General features: G+C 37.6%; 2 protein-coding genes across 19 annotated transcripts in view; one reads left to right on the forward strand and one right to left on the reverse strand.

Annotated features, from left to right (window-relative positions):
- PKD2L2 (polycystin 2 like 2, transient receptor potential cation channel) overlaps positions 1 to 6,035 on the forward strand; it is a 36,531-nt gene extending 30,496 nt beyond the window's left edge. Inside the window, exons 13-14 of the mRNA XM_089908575.1 lie at positions 4,647 to 4,759; positions 5,200 to 6,035. Of these exons, the coding sequence (XP_089764701.1) occupies positions 4,647 to 4,759; positions 5,200 to 5,296 (210 nt within the window). The 3' untranslated portion in view covers positions 5,297 to 6,035. The remainder of the gene's footprint in view (positions 1 to 4,646; positions 4,760 to 5,199) is intronic.
- Positions 6,036 to 6,539: 504 nt separating this feature from the next.
- The window catches only part of FAM13B (family with sequence similarity 13 member B), an 89,787-nt gene continuing 75,223 nt past the window's right edge, over positions 6,540 to 21,103 (reverse strand). For 8 of the 18 annotated variants that reach the window (XM_089909352.1, XM_022588876.3, XM_022588878.3 and 5 more), the window contains 9 exons: positions 20,579 to 20,708; positions 19,306 to 19,387; positions 17,413 to 17,642; positions 14,920 to 15,003; positions 14,595 to 14,690; positions 12,140 to 12,223; positions 11,880 to 12,046; positions 11,025 to 11,126; positions 6,540 to 8,984 (listed from right to left, as the gene is read on the reverse strand). In XM_089909352.1, coding sequence (XP_089765478.1) covers positions 8,861 to 8,984; positions 11,025 to 11,126; positions 11,880 to 12,046; positions 12,140 to 12,223; positions 14,595 to 14,690; positions 14,920 to 15,003; positions 17,413 to 17,642; positions 19,306 to 19,387; positions 20,579 to 20,708 — 1,099 coding nt within the window. In that variant the 3' untranslated portion in view covers positions 6,540 to 8,860. The remainder of the gene's footprint in view (positions 8,985 to 11,024; positions 11,127 to 11,879; positions 12,047 to 12,139; positions 12,224 to 14,594; positions 14,691 to 14,919; positions 15,004 to 17,412; positions 17,643 to 19,305; positions 19,388 to 20,578; positions 20,709 to 21,103) is intronic. The other 10 variants (XM_089909354.1, XM_089909353.1, XM_089909347.1 and 7 more) reach the window with 5 other exon arrangements.

Genomic DNA, 21,103 nt, shown 5'->3' on the forward strand with positions numbered 1-21,103 from the left:
CAAATCAAAAAAGAAAACTAATAATATGCCACATGGTAGAAGACTGTAAATATACCTTAAAACAATATAACTGTGACCAGATATATCTGACATATCAGTAAAGACAAATAAGCTTAATTTACTTAAAAAGAAAAAGAAAATATTTTCAGATTGAATCACAGAGTAACACCCAATTCTATGATATAGCCTAAAATATATACCTAAAACAAAGTGATTTAGAAAAGTTAAGTATAAAAGCATGAGCCAAGGTATAAAAGGCAAGGAAAAGTTATCAGAGGACACAATATAAGTCAAGGTAGAATTCTAGAAAAAAGTTCTAAATGAGATGAAGGGCACTTTATAAGGCTAAGATCAATTTTAATAGTTATGATTATCTATGCAACAAATAATATGGCATAAACTTCCATAAAGACTACTAGACTTATAAAAGGAAAAACATACAAGAATACACTAAAGTAAAGAACAGATCAAGAAAAATGAAAGGATTAAAAATATATATATAATGAATGAAGTCTGTACTCCAAGAAGATACACCTGTTTTTCAAAACCCCTTCATGAAAATAGATATATTGGGCCAAAAAGAAAACCTCAATAAACTGAAAATAAAATTTATCAAAACTGAGCCCAAAAGAGATTTTTAAAAGCTTAAACAAATCCATTCTGTAGAAGAAATGAAGTCATCAAAGAGCTACCTCTGAAATAAATCAGGCCCAGATGGTTTCATATGGAAATTTTACCAGATTTTTAAAGAATAAATAATTTCAAGCTATTTGAGCTGTTCCAGAGCAAAGAGAAAATTGAAAATTTCCAAATTATTTTTATAAAATAATTTTAGAATCACTATATAGTGATTCTAAAACCTAGTAAAGATTGTATCCTCCTCAATAAAAAAAAAAAAAAAACAGAAAAAGAAAATATCACTTATAGGGACTTTCCCGGTGGCGCAGTGGTTAAGAATCCGCCTGCCAATGGAAGGGACAAGGGTTCAATCCCTGGTCCGGGAAGATCCCACGTGCTGTGGAGCAACGAAGCCTGTGTGCCACAACTACTGAAGCCAGCGTCCCTGGAGCATGTGCTCCGCAACAAGAGAAGCCACCGCAATGAGAAGCCCGCACACCACAACAAAGAGCAGTCCCCACTCACTGCAACTCGAGAAAGCCCATGCGCAGCAATGAAGACCCAATGCAGCCAAAATTTAATTAATTAATTAATTTAAAAAAACAAAATATCACTTATAAATCTTGAAGCAAAAATCCTAAATATTAGCAAACAGAATCCAACAGAACACAATACCATGATTCAGATAGGGCTTATTCAAAGAATGAGAAGATGATTCAAAACTGTATAATCAACTAATTACCATAATCCGTTCTATTTATAGATCAAAAAAAGGAAAACTATTATTTTCCATAGATGCTGGGTATTTGATAAGATTCAACATCCAACTTTGAGGGGGAAAACAAAACAGGAATCAATGGACTCCTCCTTGACATGATAAAAACAAATTTATCTCACCCCAAAGCTAGCACCTTATCTAATAGGGAAACATTGGACATGTCAAGGACAAGACAAGGATGTATTGGAGGGATCAGACAGAAGAATTAAGCAAGAGGGCATCCTTGGTGGCGCAGTGGTTGAAAGTCCGCCTGCTGATGCAGGGGACACAGGTTCGTGCCCCGGTCCGGGAAGATCCCACATGCCGCGGAGCGGCTGGTCCCGTGAGCCATGGCCGCTGAGCCTGCGCGTCCCGAGCCTGTGCTCCGCAACGGGAGAGGCCACAACAGTGAGAGGCCCATGTACCGCAAAAAAAAAAAAAAAAAAAGAATTAAGAGAAATACATGAGAAGTACAAAAGTAGAAAAGGATGAGGTAAAAACTACCTCTGTTTGAGATATGGTTCTCTTTCTCAGGTATACAATGAACTGAAAAATTATGACAAAAAGAGATTAAGTAGTAGGAAAAAATAATTTACATAGTCATGTCATATATGCAAACATCAACCAGCTCATTAAAAATTATAATAGAAGAAACAATAGCAACAAAATAGAAAATGCCCAGGGACTAATTTTTAAATGTTTAAAACCAAGATATGGAAAAATTTAAAACATTCTTTAAAGGCAAACATACACCTGACCAAATGACATACTTATTACATGTATGAGGACCTAGTCAGGAAAATGGAAACCATACTATACATTTCAAACAGAGAAAATTTATTACAGGGAATTGGTTACACAGGTATTGGAAAATAGAAAAAGTAAAAACACTGCAGCAACTCATAAGTAATAACTGTAGGAGGATGCTACCACTCCCATGGCTAAAGTTACAAAAGGTGGGTTTATTGGAACCTAAGACACTTAAGGGGCCTGAAGCTGCTGCTCAGACCTCTGAGGTCACCCTCCTCCCACCCCTGCTGCTCCTGATACTTCTGAGGGAGTATGATGAAGCTGGTGCTGGGTATGCCAAAAGAAGCTGGACAACTGCAGCCTGGAGCCAACTACCATTCTATCAGCAATGCTGATAGAAAGAAAACAAGAAGAACCTTCTCCCCTCCATCGTCCAGTGAGGCAGAACCTAACAAATCTGGTGGCAAGACAGTCTAGGGAATGAGGTTTGCGAAGCCTGAGATCCAGCATAAAGAGCATAAAAGAGCATAAGAGTTTAGGAGGGCAAATTTTGAGTTGAGAGATATTAGCTAAACGGTCAGCTGAATTCACCCGCTTTGGCTGTTTAGTACACATCTGTACTTCCATAAAATGACAGTAATTATTTCTAGCTTCCATCTAATAAGACAGAACTATCCTCTATGAAAATGGAGGCCCTCTTATTCTCTCCCCAAAAGTGGAGAAGCAAAGTCCCAAGAGTAATTGTATCCATCTCTGGGTGACGTTAAGACCTTTTCTACTCGAATCACAATTCCTTAAGAATTTAATGTTTAAACTACAGAGTTTTAGACATGGAAGTATTAAGAGGCACCCCTCAGAGAATTCCCTGGGTTCCAAACAGAGCCCTCTCTGAACCCATTTTGTAGCAGCACCAATTTCCCCTTGGTAATTGGGATCAGTCACCTCAATCACTTCTTAGCCTGCTGGTTCGGTAGCCTGAGGAATCCCAAAGAGCCAGGTGGCGGTCTCAAACTCTTAAGTCAATTGTGTCCCTTGGTGGAGGCACGCTGTCTATAAGGGTCTGTTTATTTGGACCTTCTCTGCTACCAACCAGTCATCAGTTAGGGGCCAGTCAGAAAAACAGAAACACACGAGGTAGCTCAAAAAGAGGGGGTTTACTTCACAGAATTCATTTCTGAGGCATGAGAGGTCTGTAACAACCATTGCAGAACACTGAATTAATCCAGAAACAATTATAAGCAGCAGCTACCACCTGCAGGGAAGAGGTGGGTTGACTAGAACCTAGGAGCTTGAGCAAATGCCCCCACATAGTTGCTGCTCTATGAGGAAAGGTATTACTTTCCTGTGAATGTCAAGGAAGGCTTCATAGAAAAAGCGATGGTTGAGATGGGTTTTTTGAAGGATGCATCGTTTACCAGGCAGTCTATTCAATGCATATTACTAATGCGTCCACATTTTAATAGACCTGGTCATTTAGAAATATTTGTGGGGCCCACCACTTTTTTAACATCACATTATAAGTACTGGTAAATATGTCAAAACATAGGTGCTGTAATGTGGCTGAAATAAAACTAGAAAGATTGAAAACCACCCTTTCCTACTTCGGATATGTTGGTTTCAAGACAAACACTTTCTGATATATAGCACAGCTCCTCTGGCCAGAACAGCATCCATTTATCAGGTAAACAATGTATGAACTTGGGCATCACCATTCTCTCTGAGGAAGGTAATCAGAACCCTTATACAGGGATCCACTTTGCTACTTAACATTACTGTTGGAGCAGGGCAATAGCATACCGATCTACTGAAAAGTCTTTGCATCGTATCTGGGTGCACTGTCTCTTCTTTCCCTCTTTTTCTAGGGCTGTTTCTATTTTCCATAACATAACAGAGCATTTTTTCTAAAGTTGGGAAAAAGGTATTTGGACACTAAAAGGAAAATGGGTGGGTAGTGAGCACAAAGCACAGAAAGGGCTCTTTAGGATCAGAGAAGGATACAGCAAGAATCTTCTGGTATGAGGAGCTTATTCTGGGGTATGTAGACAGATTGGAGTACACAGATTGATGCAGTAATTATGAAGAGGAGATCGGAAATTGTTAGGAGTCTGGCTGAGAAGCAGCTGGGAGGGCAAATAATACCCACAAACGTACTTTGATGTACACTTGCTTCATTATAGAACAGAGGTACAGAAAAGAACATCCCAGCTTTGGCCAAGTGAAGAATGGAGACTATCAGCTGGAGATGCAGAGGGGAAGAGGCAGTGAAAAGGGAATAAGACGATATTCATAATTTAAAAATCCCCTAACTCTGCTAAACAGTTTTAACACCAAGTTCTCTGAGGTGACTCTGCTAATGCATAGACCCAAAAATCAGGCAGGGCAAAAAGCCAGTGGGGCTCAAAATCACAGCCCTGGAGAGTAAAGTTTAAGATTCTCAACCCTGTGATGCTTGTGTGCCATGGGCCTGCAACAGAGAAAAATTTAAAGATTGCAGCTTATGCTTTTTCCTCTAACTTTACAGGAGATTCAAAGTGCAGAGCAGATGAAAAAATGGAAAGAGAGGCTTGAGAAAAAGTATTATTCTACAGAAATTCAAGATGACTACCAGCCTGTCACTCAACAAGAATTTCGAGAGTAAGCATTTGTTCTAACCAAGGTACTATGGGATATCGTGATATGGGGACTGGGGACATTCCACAATTTTCCTGAACCCAGAATCTCATTCTGTTAAGATGCCACTTTTTTCCCCCAATTTTTTACCCAACTTTAAAATGACACAGAAAGCACAAAACTCCATTTGTTTAAACGTAAGGTGAGAGCAAGACCAACTGCTTTTGTCCTTACATCTCTAAATAATAGACTGCCATTTATACTTGACACGCATAGCAGATACTGTGCTCCACACAGCTTTAGAATATTAGATCCATAACTGGCCATACTAGGCATATTTTGGGAGCTTAAAGTACTATCTTCCCACTCAAAGTATTTCACAATAGGTGTTAATAACCTGCTGTCTCTTTATGTACAAAAATGTTACTGACTCATTCTCTACTTCCTTCTAAATTATCCTCTAGCCTCTTTTTATATGCTGTGGAGCTGGAGAAAGAATTACACTACGTCAGTTTAAAACTAAACCGAGTGATGAGAAAGGTTTCAGCTCTACAATATTGAGGCAAGTGGAGGTGAGAATCTGTGATACAATCATGGAACATTTCTAACGATTTATTCCTGTACTGAATTATTTCCTAAATTTGTCCCCATTTGGGGTACATTTTAAAAGCACAAAACTAGCTACCATCAAACTATCGTCAGGGTCGATGATAATCATCAAATGATTTCTAGGAATGGGACCCAATATATAATCCATGTGTATTACAACATGCCTCCACAGTATACACACACAGGTACACATGAAGACTTTTATAATGAGATTTATTATTAAATTCTAGGAATATGAACGGAAAGTATAAAATAATATTGCTTTTAGTTCTTAGGGCAGGTCTCTAATTAATAGTTCAATAAGTCAGTAAAGATAGTTTTCTCAGTGCTACACAGAGTATTAGAACTGTTGGTATTCTCATCATGTGCCATGTTCTAGTTTCTCTAGCCAAAGGTAAATTAATAACTGCTTAGGATTCTAGAAAACCATTACATAAGACCCCAAGTAAAATAATCTCACCTCCACTCTTCCCAGTTGGAAGTCTCCTGGAAAAAGGCCAAGTGTAGAAGAACAAACTTCCCAACCACCTACAGAAATTTCACTAATATCTTCAAACTAGAAATTCATCTAGACAGTTTCTAAAGTAACACATTTGAAGTTTCCCAAAAGTGCTTCCTCGACTACTTTAAAAGTAAACTATCCTTTAAAACATAAAATAAAAGAGCCAGGCAGGAGCATCAAGGTTATAAGAAGTTATGTTTGAAAAGTATAAATGAGGGTGTTGCAAAAGCCCTGTATGGATGGTTGGCAAGTTTTGGATGGCTGGCATTTTGGAAATTGGAAGGAAACTCTTCTAATATAGGTTACATAAGCCCTCCTAGAAGAGCCATATGTTATACGTTCTCTTAGCCCAAGTAACATCATTTGACCATAGACTTCCACATTGTGCTCAACAGTCCCTGGACTGTAAAACTCAAATAAAGGAATTGTTAAATATACCCACCTTCCTTAAGCCAAGCTCTTCTCTTAGAGACTGCATGTCAAGTTTTCTTAATAAGATAATTCACTGCAACAAGAAATGCTGACTATTCTCTCTGCATCTTCTCCCTAGATTTCCAAAGAGAATCAACAACATGGCCTTTCCTTGTCTTACCACTCCCTAGAGCTGTAGACAGTCACGTGGTTTAGTAACCTTGCTGTCTCCCCACATGGTCCCTGGTTGGGGTAATTCAAACAAAGCCTGAGAACATTAAGGCAAGGGAACACTTGAGGGTTTTATTTCTTCTTTTTAAACATCTAGTGAAAAAAACAAAAAACATTTACAATGACTTAGAACATTAAAGTTCTTTTATTACAAAAGTCTATACAATGAAGTGCCAAACACAGCAATGCAATTATGCTTGTAGTTGTATATATCTATATATTGTTTGTATATAGATATACAGTTTTTACTTGTACCAAAGTAAAATTATCACAAACTGCCTAATTCTACCACTTACTACTGAACTATGACACACAATACTGTCACATAGCATAAGTGCTGCCATGCCACTTTTTATCTATTCTACTCACAGCCAAACATTAACAGTGAATAACCAACATCATGAAGCAGCTGTTAATTCTAAAATGAAACCAGTCAGGCCACTGACTTATAAAAATATGGTACTCATATAGATTTAGCATTATAAAGAAGGAATATATTATTTAAAACATTTAAATAGTGCATATGGACATTTTTGCATGTGGTATATAAAATAAAACACTCATATAAAACAATATACAGTGCACATTAAATAAGATGTTTGGATATACTCCTGTTGGAGACTGAAAGAAATTAAATGTACACTGCATGATGAATTCAAATCAAAATGATAACATCTTTTGGTGTTCTCAATTTCACATTTCTAGGTGTACATTATGAATAACCTAGCTGTATCAAAAGGAAACCACACGAAAAGGGCTGGATTTAGTGCTTTATTCCCCAATGACACGTTCACTACCAAGGAACATTCCCTCCCCCCAAAAAAGGCATTGCACACACAGGTGAAATGTGAAGTACTAGAAATGCTACTTATTATCAAGCTACTTCATGTGCTATGTAATAGTGCCAGAAGTCTGAGGTTCATGCTTCCCTCACCTTATTAAAGGATACTGTAAAAGTCCATTTTTGTATGGAACAAATTATGAATATTAGCTAGTTAAGAAAACCATGCATGAGTCACTGCATGCAAAACATGGGCACAAAGTGAGACACTCATCAATCCAAAAAAGCACCAGGAAAAAAAGAACACTTAGATTAAGCCTGATCAGAATATGCTGTTAATGACTATCATATTGTTAGCACAAATAAAGTCACCATTCTGTGAAAATAATTAGCAGAATTATACCAGGAAAGAACCTGAAGAAAAGCCATGCAAAGCCAGAGAAAAAAAGATATGCTTAGAGTGTATGACAAGGGGCATACCACAATACACCTATAACCAGATGCTTTAAACAGCTTGTGATTGAGCAAAAGGTGATCCCTTTAGAGGATGTTTTCTTTATGGATTTTGCTGATTAAAAAAGAAAAAAAAATGATGCAACCCCTTGAAGGTACATGTAAAAATGCAGTGGTATAGCCCTTGTTAAGAATAGATTTACTTCAGGCATAATGATTCTTTTGCCAATTTAAGCCCATTTGATTGAGCACACAAATCTGAGCACCATCAGAGTTCCTACATACTGACATGGCTATTTTCTCACATTATCTGGAGGTGGGTAGGGGGAAAAAATGCAGGATCTAATCCAGACAAATCACATCATCACCAACTGATAAACGGTAACTGAGGAAACAAACAGTAACTTAAGTCCCAAAGGCAGCATGTGATATAATTCAGTTCTGTGTGTGATGTGTGCTGTGTGTTTTCACTATACTAATAAGCAAGGTCACTTTTTGGTCTACCCGCTGTTATCTTCATCCAGGAGCTGTGTGACCACTGAATTGCAAAATTCTGCTAACATACTACCTGTGAGAAAGTGTCACTTTGGGAATTTAACAGAAATATGTTCCACAGTAGGACTTGAAATTTCAGTTGATTTTGGTTTTCTAAGAAAACACAGAACATAGTTGCATATGTGCACATTTATAGGCTTTTCTTTCAAATTTTCAGTCATTCTGTAAGAAAAAGGCAACTGAAGAAGAATTCAATGTGAAGATTTTCCTCTCAATTTTCTTGAGTAATGAAAAACAAAATAATAAAGTTGGTAATAACAAAAAGCTTCTATCTCCAAAGTTCTTAAAGTTGAAATGATAAAAATATTAGTCTTCTACTAACACGATGTATCTGTAGTACAAAACAATGAAGAAAAGTGGATGTTTGCTAAAGGTAGAGGGGCAGTCTGTGGTTAACATGGAACATCACACTCCCTAGACAGGGTCTACTTACCCTCCCATCATTTCTCTAGTGGCACCACCAGCAAGTACAAAATGAGACTCTGTGAGTGCCTGACAAAATGAACTTAAGTACCAGCCAAGTACACATGATGATAGCTTCAGGGAATACAACTGATTTTATGATGTTTTCAAGGACCATATTTTATATGGATTTTGAAGAATCTTGTTTGCTGATAAGAACTTCAAGAAGCCTAAGCTTGGCTTTAATTTTCTTGTACTCCCTGTACTCCTCAAGCACTGGAACACGATCCTCTTTCTGGGCATTCCTAGGGGAGAAAATAAAACCTAGAGATCATCTGGAAAATAAAGTCCCAGAAGTTGTCGTAATGAGAGACAGAATATTACCCAATACAAACTCAAATAAAAAACTGTTCTGCAAGAAAAAAAAAGATTATTGGACTAATTCCCTTCATCCCAATGGAATATTCCTAGAACACTTCTAATTTTGATGTATTTCTCTATTGACAGATTAATTGATGATATTAGTATCAATGATGATTGCAGGTAACTACAGATAATCAAATACTTTAATAAGACATGAGCTACTAGACTCTGTCAGGTCTGTGAGTGTATACTAAGTGCTAGAGGCTACGCTGAGTCATTTCATACATTCCATACATTACTTAACTCTGGCTTCAGTGAATTAAGATGTAAAAGTATAACATCTTAGTGGTAGCGAAAAAATCATTTTTCTCACTTTATATTACTGACCCAAAGCAATTCAGTTTAATAACCAGGTAAAGCATCAAACTATCCTAATTACAAGCAAAGTTTTTTTCCAATAAGACAAAGAATTAGAAGGTACTTGGAAAACACACTTGAGATTTTTTTAACCATATATGCCAACCTACATAGAAGACTCTCAAACACAGTAGTCCCCCTCCTTATCCGTGGGGATACATTCCAAGACCCCAGTGGATGTCTGAAACCAAACCCTATATATACTATACATACATACCTATGATAAAGTTTAATTTATAAATTAGACACAGTAAGAGATTAACAATAACTAATAATAAAATAGAATAATTATAACAATACTCTGTGATAAAAGTTATGTGAATGCGGGCTCTCTCAAAACATCTTACAGTACAAGTTTAAAGCCTTTTCCGTACTAACTAAGCACTTATCATGCACTGTGGCCATAACTTCTGCAGTTTGAGGTATGACAGCAAAACTAGTAGGAATTTCCTTTTCCTTCTTCAAAATTTCATGGATAGATTCGTTATTATAGATCGGAGAGCACCTCAGCACGTGATTTTTTTCGTAGCCTCACTGAGTAAAGAACTTTCCCCTTTTCACCTGAAGTACTCTGTGGCTTCTCTTTGGCATATCTGAATTGCTAGCATCACTACTCTTGCGCTTTGGGGCATTAAGTAAAGTAAGGGTTACTTGAGCACAAGCACTGAGATACTGTGACGACGGATCTGACAAACAAGATGGATACTAACTGACTGAAGGGCAGGATATGCTGGACAAAGGGATGCTTCACGTCCTGGGTGGGCCGGCACGAGATTTCATCACACTACTCAGGACACTGCACAGCTTAAACTTTATGAATTGTTTATTTCTAGAACTTTCCATTTAATATTTCTGGACCGCAATTAACCATGGAGTAATTGAAACTGCAAAGAGAAAGTGAAGAGGGGGGACTACTATAGAGCTATTGGCTTGGTAAGACCATCTGGTAACATGGAAAAACTTTTCTGAGGCCTGAGATAAATAATCCTCATTTCTGGCCACAATCTGAAATAGAATGTATTTTTCTTACTTTTAAAAGAGTCCCACTGGGTCAACTGGGTATTACCCAGTTAGATAAAGGCACTTGCCATATTGTATTATAGGGGAGCCACATGACTGCCACACTGATACACACCTTGGAAATACGTGCCCTAGAATGACCCAACATGCAGCCTAAGCAGCAATGGTCTCAGTATAAGAATCCAAACTAGTTAGGATACCACTCATATTTGGAACCCTTTCCAAAAGGAGATCTCGTTTCACAAACACTTCCAAAAGGATGAGGATACTGAATTAAGGAACATAAAATAACTGCCACTCAACCAAGCGTTCTCTAGGACAATCCTGAAATATTTTGTCAGATATTGTTTACTCCAGCTCTGACTTTTTCTTTCCATTAAGAGCAGGGCTGCACAGTATAAAGGAATGTTTTTTACCGTTATTTTCAATGCTAACATCCTTATATGCACAATTTATTTCTAATCTTATATATTTCTTTATTTCAACATATGGGCACTTGGGAGTTTAAGAAGAAAGAAGATTCGATTTTGTGATGCTCAACAAACCTTCCATTTTGTTGATAAAATGCTTCTTCAAATTCCCGTAACGTTTTACGTAGTTTCTTTTTTTCAGCTCTGGCTTTCCAAAGTTGTTCCAGTAATTCGGGCCTAAAATTGAAATGGGAAGAAAACGTTTGACAGGGCACTTTTGATTCATTATGTTCTTAACAGTGTTTCTAACCCTGGCTGCAAAATCAAGCCAGCTGGGGAGCTTTTAGAATATACCAATGTCTTAGGTTTCACCTTGGAGCGACTAAATCAGAATAGCTGCTGGTAGGGCTCTGCATAAGTATTTAAAACAAAAACAAAAACAAAACAACTTTCCACGTGATCCTAAAGTGACGCCAGGGCTAACAACTAGAACCAAAGGCCACATCAGGTAAAGAAGCTCAAAGAGCACAAACTAACAGATGACTCTCAGCTGGTTCCAGCACTTTGTCATACAGCAAACGTAGGATTTTGGGTTTATTTATTTATTTATTTATTGCGGTACGCGGACCTCTCACTGTTGTGGCCTCTCCCATTGCGGAGCACAGGCTCCGGACGCGCAGGCTCAGCGGCCATGGCTCACGGGCCCAGCCGCTCTGCAGCATGTGGGACCTTCCCAGACCGGGGCACAAACCCGTGTCCCCTGCATCAGCAGGCGGACTCAACCACTGCGCCACCAGGGAAGCCCGTTTTTTTAATTTTTAAAACACACTAATTTTCAATAAAGAAAATGTGAATCACCACATGTATTTGTAAAGCACACTTTTCAAAATGGGTGCATTTCTTTTCTTTACTCAATTATTTAACACTGAATTTCTTTGCATATAAATTTTATTACATGAATAGGCTAAAATCACAAACCAGGATACATACATAGAAGCTGCTCGAGTACTTGACAATCGGAGATCTAGAGCCAGTTTTTCTTGATTTTCTTCCATATCAGATTCTGAGTTTTCCAGTGAAGACTGTGCCTGTACAGCAGTTTTCAAGATATCAGTTAACTCAGAGGACAAACTAACACCATCTTCTTCTTCTTCTTCCTAAAAATATATCCAAACAGAATATCAAACATGCCATGATTTCAATTTTTCCTTTAGGAAAAAGATCAGAGAATAATTTCTCTTAAGGATTACCTTGATTTCTTCAAAAAAATGTGCAGTTTCTCCTTCTATGATTGGCTGTAACATCTGACCCCTTCGCTTGGTGGATGGAGATCCCTGTAACAATAAACATAAAAGTGGGTTACATTTTAAGTATTTAAAATGTTCAATGAAGATTCACTTCACTATTACAGTTAAAATAAAGTTTAATAGATCTTAAAACTTTATTTTCAAAATTCTAACCATATGCTTTAAAATTTTTTAGGAATTCTTTACTAAATTTATTTTTGCTTTTTTCTTGTTATGTATCCATAAGAGTGACAAATGATAATTTATGTCTAGGTAATTCTAAAAGAGCTCATTCAATAAATGTTTTTAAAATTCTAAATAATAATGTGTGACATATTATTTAATTGGGAGCATTTTTCTTTTTAACCAAGCTGTCAACTTTTTTGGTCTGAGGACCCCTTTATACTCCTTTTTAAAAAATAACAGTTTCATTAAGATATAATTCATATACCATAGGGACTTCCCTGGTGGTTCAGTAGCTAAGACTCCATGCTCCCAATGCAGGGGGCCTGGGTTCGATCTCTGATCAGGGAACTAGATCCCACATGCCGCAACTAAGAGTTTGCAAGCTGCAACTAAAGATCCTGCATGCCACAACTAGAAGATCCCACATGCCACAACGTAGATCCCGCCTGTGTGCCACAACTAAGGACCACAACTGCTAGCTAAATAAATAAATATTTTTAAAAAGATATAATTCATATACCACAAAATTCACTCTTTTAAAGTGTACAATTTAGTGGTTTTTAGTATATGCACAAAGTTGTACAACCATCACCACTATGTGATTCTAGAACATTTCATCACCCCAAAAGGAAACCCTGTACTCATGAGCCCTCTCTCCCCAGCCCATGGCAAACAACAATCTACTTTCTGTCTCAATGGGCTGGTCTATTCTGGATATTTCATATAAATGGAATCATACAATATGTGGCCTTTTGTGTCTGGCTTTTTTCACTTAGCATAAATGTTTTTAAGGTTTATCCAGGTTGTAGTGTGTACCAGTACTTCATCCCTTTGCATGGCTGAATAATATTCCACTATACAGATATACCCCATTATGTTTATCTATCAGTTGGCTGAACATCTGGACTGTTTTTACACTTTGGCTATTATGAACAATGCTACTCTGAAGACCTGTCTACAAATTTTTGTGCGGACATGTTTTCAATTCTCTTGGGTATATACCTAGGAAGAGAACTGCTAGGCCATATGGTAACTCTATGTTTAAACTTTTGAGGAACTGCTAGCGCCATCTGTTGGAAAAACGATTCTTTCCTATTGTCTTGGCTTAATTTTTAGATTCCAAATTTCTCTTTACGACAGTCATATTTAGGCATCCATAAGATCTAGAAATGCTTCCTATAGACTCAATTTTTAAAAACAAATGTGTGGAATTCTAAGATGGTTTTCATAAATAAATTCAAAGACTATTTATACTATTATGGAATTATGAAAATGTCAGTGACACACAAAAAATACCTTGTAATCAAAAGATAAAATCTGTATTAAACTATCTTATGTGTGAAAAGAACATAAACTATACAGGATTCACTGTTCAAAGAAAACTGATTATATCTAAATACTGTTAAGAGATGGCCAACTAAAAAAACAGCCAGTTAAAAAAGAATGTTTATATAAGGGCTAAATAAAAGGTGCTCAGAAGGCCACTGTGAACATTTCAAGAGGCCATCAACATAAAAATGGCCTGCAAGCTTAAGCAAACCATAAGCTCCAGAGAATTAATTCCTAGGAGATGATGCAGAACGGGAACATGCTGTTTTCTATTTGAGCCTGAGAGAATCTAGGGCCATACTATCTAATGGTTAATTTGGAGACAGCACTTAATATGCACGTAAGCATTTGAGTTTTCATTTTTTCTCAAAAAAAATGCACATATATATGAATAAGTATTATTTTAATAGACTTTTTTGTTAAAAAAGATGAACCTGAAAAAAAAATCAGTTTACATTATTGTGCAATTAAGTGAACATCATCATGATGGCCATCACAAAAGTAATGTAGTTTCAAAGGCATGAATTTAAATGGAAAGAAATAGGCAAGGGTCTGAAATATGAGTTTTTAATTCTACAAGTAGGTAACCCTGGGTACATCACTCCTGAGTTTCAGGTTCATCATCTGTGAAATGAGGCTACCGTCCTCTCTACCTGTTGTGACTTAACTTGTTAGGACTTAATGACATAATCGTAAGTAAAAATGCTTATAAGAGTGCCTGGGAAGTAATAGTAGGCATTTATTATTAACTTCCTATTCTCTTAAAGCAGTAACCTCACCTTACATACACAATTCTTGTTACCTTGGCTGTGTATTTCTCTAATATACCACCATAATAATAATTTTTTTTTAAAGAGTAGGTTTTGGTAAATGAACTAGATAAATATTCACATGTTTTACTTACAAGGACAGGAGTGATGCTAGCTCTTGTCAGCATCTGTTTTACAAGTCTGTATCTATCATAAAGAGGTTTAACAATGTGCCTTTCTTCCCTGGTTACCTGAAGCAAGAAAAATGGAAATCACCTAGTCATCAGAAATCTAAAATTTCTAAAACATTGAGCAATATGACTTTCCCTGCAATTTTTAAAAAGTAATTTTAAATAAGTAGGCAATCTCCCAAATGTAGGAAACAATGCTCTATGAAACAGCTCTGAAGATGTGGGCCACAAAAGTGATTCATGTTCTTTAAGACAGAAAATCAAATCTTTTCAGCAAGAGAGACATTACCGGCCTTCCATGTTGACTTTCATAATAAAGAAGACTTTTCTGGAGAGAAGTTTTCTCTTCTACCAAATGATCTTTTGTCATTTTCTAGAATAAAAACAAAAAAACAAAAAAAACCCTCCCATTAGCAGCATCATTCCCTTCCCCAGCACAATGTAAATAATTTGGCTGAAAGGGCAGCCCATTGCCACTCTTGCTTAGGTTAATAAGAACACATCTTTTGCTTATGGATTTGCAGGCAACATTTTTCAGTCTCTTGGAGAATCTGGTCGTCTAAAACTAGGTACCAACCGCCTTTGGTGGTTTGATTTATTATATTTTATCTGAATAAGTGATGAATACCAGAGCTTAGTACCTTGGGTAAGTTACTTAGCCTCTTGTTGTTCAACATCCTGATCTGTAAATGGGGATACTTCACCTACCTTACAGAGCTCTAATGAGGACTAAATGAGTTAATACGTTGTAAAGGCATTTACACAGTGCCTACTCAGCACACAATAAAGAAAATAAATGCCTATTAGTTTATTTAATTTTGCACATAATCTTTTTTTTTTTTGCGGTACGCGGGCCTCTCACCGCTGCGGCCTCTCCCGTTGCGGAGCACAGGCTCCGGACACGCAGGCTCAGCGGCCACGGCTCACGGGCCCAGACGCTCCGCGGCATGTGGGATCCCCCCGGACCGGGACACAAACCTGTGCCCCCCGCATTGGCAGGTGGACTCCCGACCACTGCACCACCAGGGAAGCCCTGCACATAATCTTTTATTAGCATTATAACTATAATTTTGTTGTGTGTGGGCACATACACAAAACACAGGCACACAACAAGCACAGGTCTTAAACCTGGTGTTTCTCCTAAACTGTTAAAATCTGGCAGCAGTATAGTGGAAAGATCCTGAAAAAAGCTCAACAATGTCAATTTGTGACCCTAGCCTTCTACTCTATGACTTCAGTTCCCCTTCATCTGGCACTTTCTTTATACTGAAAGTGAGATACTCTTCTCCCATCTTTCAGTACTCTAATGGTAGTAGGCAGGAATCCCAAATTTATTTGCCCATAACTCCTCCCTTTGTTCCACAGCACGACCTTTTAACATACCAATGAACCAATGTTCCACAGAATACACTTTAACCCAAATAAAACTCTCCAATTACTCCTAGGACTAATTAAAATTACCCTGTTTGTCATCAGAATGAAAACTAGGGGTACAAAAAAAACTTCAGTGGATACGTACTTCCTATAACAAGCATTTTAGATTATGTACGTTCAGTAGAGGATAGCCAGGTGAAGACTCTGTAAAACATTGTGATTTCAACCTCAAGCTTGAACCTTAAACCTAGGAAAAGGAATTTGAATAAAGCTAATCCAATCAAAATCATTTATAGGAAAGGGGTTGAGGAGGCTGGTATAACATAAAAGTAAAACCAAGAAAAATTGGGGGAACTTCTCTGGTGGTGCAGTGGTTAAGAATCCGCCTGCCAATGCAGGGGACACGGGTTCGATCCCTAGTCTGGGAAGGTCCCACATGCCTCAGAGCAACTAAGCCTGTGTGCCACAACTACTGAGCCTGTGCTCTAGAGCCTGTGAGCCACAACTACTGAGCCCGCGAGCCACAACCACTGAAGCCCAGATGCCTAAAGCCCGTGCTCTGCAACAAGAGAAGCCACCGCAATGAGAAGCCTGTGCACTGCAACGAAGAGTAGCCCCCACTTGCCACAACTAGAGAAAGCCTGCATGTAGCAATGAAGACCCAATGCAGCCAAAAATAAAGAAAGAAAGAATGAAAGAAAAACTGGGGAGGGGAGCAACTAGAACTTCTAATCCAGCTCTGTTTGAAGGGAGAAAGACTCCAATATTTCGATCATGAGGTATACTCTGTTGTCAAGATAGGAATGCACATCAGGATTCATCACTGCCTGGACAAAAGTTCACCTAAGACCATCTACCTCTGTAGTCTCCCAGCAAATTTCATCTGATAAATGATCTTGGTTGCCAAGTGCTTTGACCAGGACTGCCCTAGGCATAGGCTATACTAAGTAATGGTTCTTCATAAAAATGCATTCAATTAGTCCTCATAACCATATTGTGTTAGTACTTTAATGGACATAATCGCAGTCACATGGCTGTTGAAGGGACTCAGCGGCAGAATGCATATAATATAACCAGTCAGGAACTGGCATAAGCTAAGAATTTAATACATACAACTACTAAGATACAAGGCCAAGATTGAAACTCTGGTATATTTCATGCTCTTAACACACTCATCTTGCTAACTGCCTCCAATATAAGTGAACAGACCACATTCTAGTTTTTTTAGTTTTATTATTTCGACTCAAGCACTTCTGTTGTGCTGATAAAAACATGCTTCTATAACTACAAACCTGGAGAGTAAACTGAGGCCAGCAGACTACCTAGACATCTTTAGGCCACTATTGTAATTATTTTATTTCAGGTATTCTAAAGGCTAGTCTGGGCAAAAACCATAGCTCAAGATTACTTTGATATCTTCTGGAAGACACCTCTCAACACGTTTTTCTTTCAGTCTTTTCAGAATAAGTTCAAGTGTTGCTTCCTTAGATGGCTTCTTCTCCTTCTGAATGACCCGGGATTCATCTTCATTCTCTTCATCTTCATGGTCTAGAGAAGAGCCAAAGCTTTTTGGAAGAGTGTTACTACGTGGACGTGTCTGAGGTACAAACTCTCCATCAGAGGTTTTGTGTTTTGCATCTACATTTCAGAACCAAGAAGGTAGATCAGTAATACTGATTTTAGCTAAAATGAAGCTAGGTCAAAAAAGGTGCAAGAGATGCAAAAGCAAAGTATACATCAACAACACACAGGCTCAGATATTTCAAAGTCACATGAAATATTTAAATTATATATATACACTGAGAGAACTATATGGTTTTTCTTTCAACCAATATTCATAGAAAGCCGACTAAAGTGATGCTCTGATGAGCATACAGTAGTAAACAAACAAACATGGTCTCTGTTGTCATGGAGCATGTATTCAGGAAGTAAAAAAACAAAAACTAAGTAATCAGATTAATAAACAAAATAATTTCAATGACTGCTAAGTGCTATAAAGAAGATAAAGTAGAATGATGTCACAACGTTAAAGAAGTGTGCTTTTTGGAAGAGCAACTCTTTCGGATGGAATTGACAAAGAAGGCCTTTCTGAGATGGTAACGTCCTAGTTGAACATGGATTTAAAAGGAGCTAACCTAGCATAGAAGATTTAGGGGAAGAACATTTCTCCCCAGTTGAGGCAATAGCCAGGGCAAGGTCCCTAAATCATGACATATTTAAGGAACAGAAAATGAGGAAAAGTGATAAAATGGGCAAAAGTGATAAAATGGGCAGAGTATAAAGGGCCTTGAAAGCCTGGGTAAGGGGTTTGGACTTTATTCTAAGTGGAAAGGGAAGCCCACTGAAGAACTATGAACAAGATAGTAACATAGTTTTTATAAAAGATAATTTTGGCTGCTATGCAGAGAAGGCACTGTAGGACAGTAAGAGTGGAAGAAAATTGGGAAATTAGTTAGGAGGCTAATAATTTAACGACACTCATTAGTAATACATTCAAGGTAGTGATTCTCACTGATGGTTGGAAACTGGTGTTACACGAGGAAATTTTTGACAGAATTTTAAGGGAAAATTCTAAAGAAGTAGGAGAACTTATTTAACCACAAGAATGTAAATAAACTCAATGACAATAGGGACCCTGTTTGTCTTGTTCACTGCTACAACCTCAGATGTCTTCAAGTACTTGGTATTTACAGACACTAAAATTTCTGTTGAATAAATTCAAATGAATAAACCAAAATGTGATGCTCCAGATTACAAACCCACACTTGGTACAGATAATTTTTTAGGTATTAACGGTTATTAGAAAGCATGTTCACTGAACACCCACAAAGGAAATATACCTTAGCAGGTGCTATACTGGACTGACACCCAGTAACACACGACCTAGTTTTTGATTCAAGACGACTTACAATTTAGTCTTTGTAGTATAAAAGGCTGATGATTATTCTTAGCCTTGGATGAAATACCCACCAAAACTTCTTAATACCTACCCAAACCCAAAACTGCTTAATATTTGAAATATGTTCCATATAAACTTCATAATACAATACCACCTGTGAATATATAATCTAGGGTACCCTTCAAAAGACTATTACTAATAAAAACACATGAAAGACATTTGGAAGAATGTAATATAGTATTGCAACTTTGACCATAACTACTAAAAGAACAAGAGAACTTTTATTTTGCCAGATAGTGTCCAAGATTTAAAATTATCAAAAATTATAACTATAATTCTCAGATATTATTATAAAGAATATTTTAAAATGCAATTATATTAGAAAAATGGCACATTTTATACCTTTGATTTGCTTTCGCAGTTTGGTGAGCTCTGTCATCCATTTTAATACCTTTGGATTGGCTGCTATATCACTGTAGGAGGGCTGAAAAATTAAGAAAACAGAATCACTGATTAGGCACTCATCAACGCCCTACCTGCACTAAGTCCCTCTCTGATAATTGCCTTTGCCCAAAGGAGCTGCCTGGCCCAAGGTTACAACCCCTCCTCCAGAGCAGCCAGCATCCATGACTGGTTATGTGGGATTAAAAAGGCCTGGCGCCCTCATCTCAATTCAGGTCAATCCTGAGCAGCCATCCTAGCTTGAGACCCCGTGGAACCTCCTCTACTAAACCATGCTGGCCTCACTCCTTACAGCTGCGATTCTCCCTAAACACTCTCTTGGAAATCACATGCACTGAAATCTCTGTCTCAGAATGTTTCCCAGATGATCCAACCTAAAACAACTCTACCACTATAAATCTACTCATAGATAGACGCTGTCCTTTCATAAAGATAGTATTTTAAGAGATTTGTTAACACCTCAATAAAATTAAGATATGAAATTCTAAAAAAAGAAAGAGAATCCATTTAAACCTTTGTGGGTAAGCAATGGTTTTTGTTTTTTGTTTTTTTTGCCATGCCTCACGGCATGCAGGATCTTAGTTCCCCGACCAGGGATTGAACCCATGCCCCCTGCAGTGGAAGCGTGGAGTCTTAACAACTGGACCGCCAGGAAGTCCCAATGGTTATTTTAATTTATGCCCAGATAGTATTTTATAGTTCTCATGGCAGAGATTTCACTCAATCCTCATTTCATCTTACTTTAAGTAGACAGGGCAAGATACTAAGTAAAGCTCTCTTGGAAGAGGGCCTATCAACTGGCAGAAGCCAGATTTGAATATGGGTCTTCCGACTCCAAGTATAGGGCTTTTTCCACTTCACATGTTCTAATTATTAAATATCTCATCCCTCCACCCCCACATCCCCTGGCTACCTGTGGTTTTTGAGAGAGCACAGCATTAACGTGATTTGTCAATGTAAAGTATTTGCTTTAAGAATTCAACAAGTTGTTTTCCAATAGAAATATAAAAATGCAATGGTGCAATGGCAAGAATACTGGTCTGGAATCAGAAGGCTAAGGACCTATATAATCTCAGATCTACATGATCACTATTTCTCTGGGCATCTTAGATTCATTCTCTCTCCCAGGAAAGAGATGGAGGACTTTCTTGGAGAGCATTAGTCTCCAAGTTCCAACAGATCTACCTCACAGTGGACAATGCTACAAACTTACTTTGCTATTTCTTTCCCTTTCAAACTGTTCCTCAAATTGTCTGATTTTTTTCTGAAGTTTCTTGACTAAGTGATATGGTGTTCTGTCTTCTCTTTTTTCATCTTTTGAACTAAAAGATGATCTTCGAGTCCTGAATTAAAACAAGAGGCAAATACTGTTAGTTAAATCTTTAAGTTATCGACACCATCTCTCTTATTATCCTGATAAAACATGATACTATTACCAAGAAGTATATTTTTAAAGTGAAATTAAGTCCCTAACACTAAAGGACAGGTAGTAAAAAGAAACTTAAACTATGTTAGAGACCACAAAATTAGCTAACACAAGTAGCGATGAAAACAATTGGGAATCATTCAAAAGTTGTTTGGGCAAAGGCAGAAGAGAAACAAAGACATCTAGCAGCTCAGAGCTCTTTTGGTGTTCAAACTGCAAAGGAAAGGTTCTAACTTTCAGGATCAATTTTAAGTTTTGATGATAAAAACATCTAGGATTGGTGAGCTCCACTTGCAGCTTCCCTTCCAGAGT

The sequence above is a fragment of the Delphinapterus leucas genome, chromosome 3, assembly GCF_059928025.1.
Source record: "Delphinapterus leucas isolate spDelLeu-1000000601 "Yukka" chromosome 3, BTC_Dleu_Yukka2, whole genome shotgun sequence".
In the NCBI taxonomy this organism is placed as follows: Eukaryota; Metazoa; Chordata; class Mammalia; order Artiodactyla; family Monodontidae; genus Delphinapterus; species Delphinapterus leucas.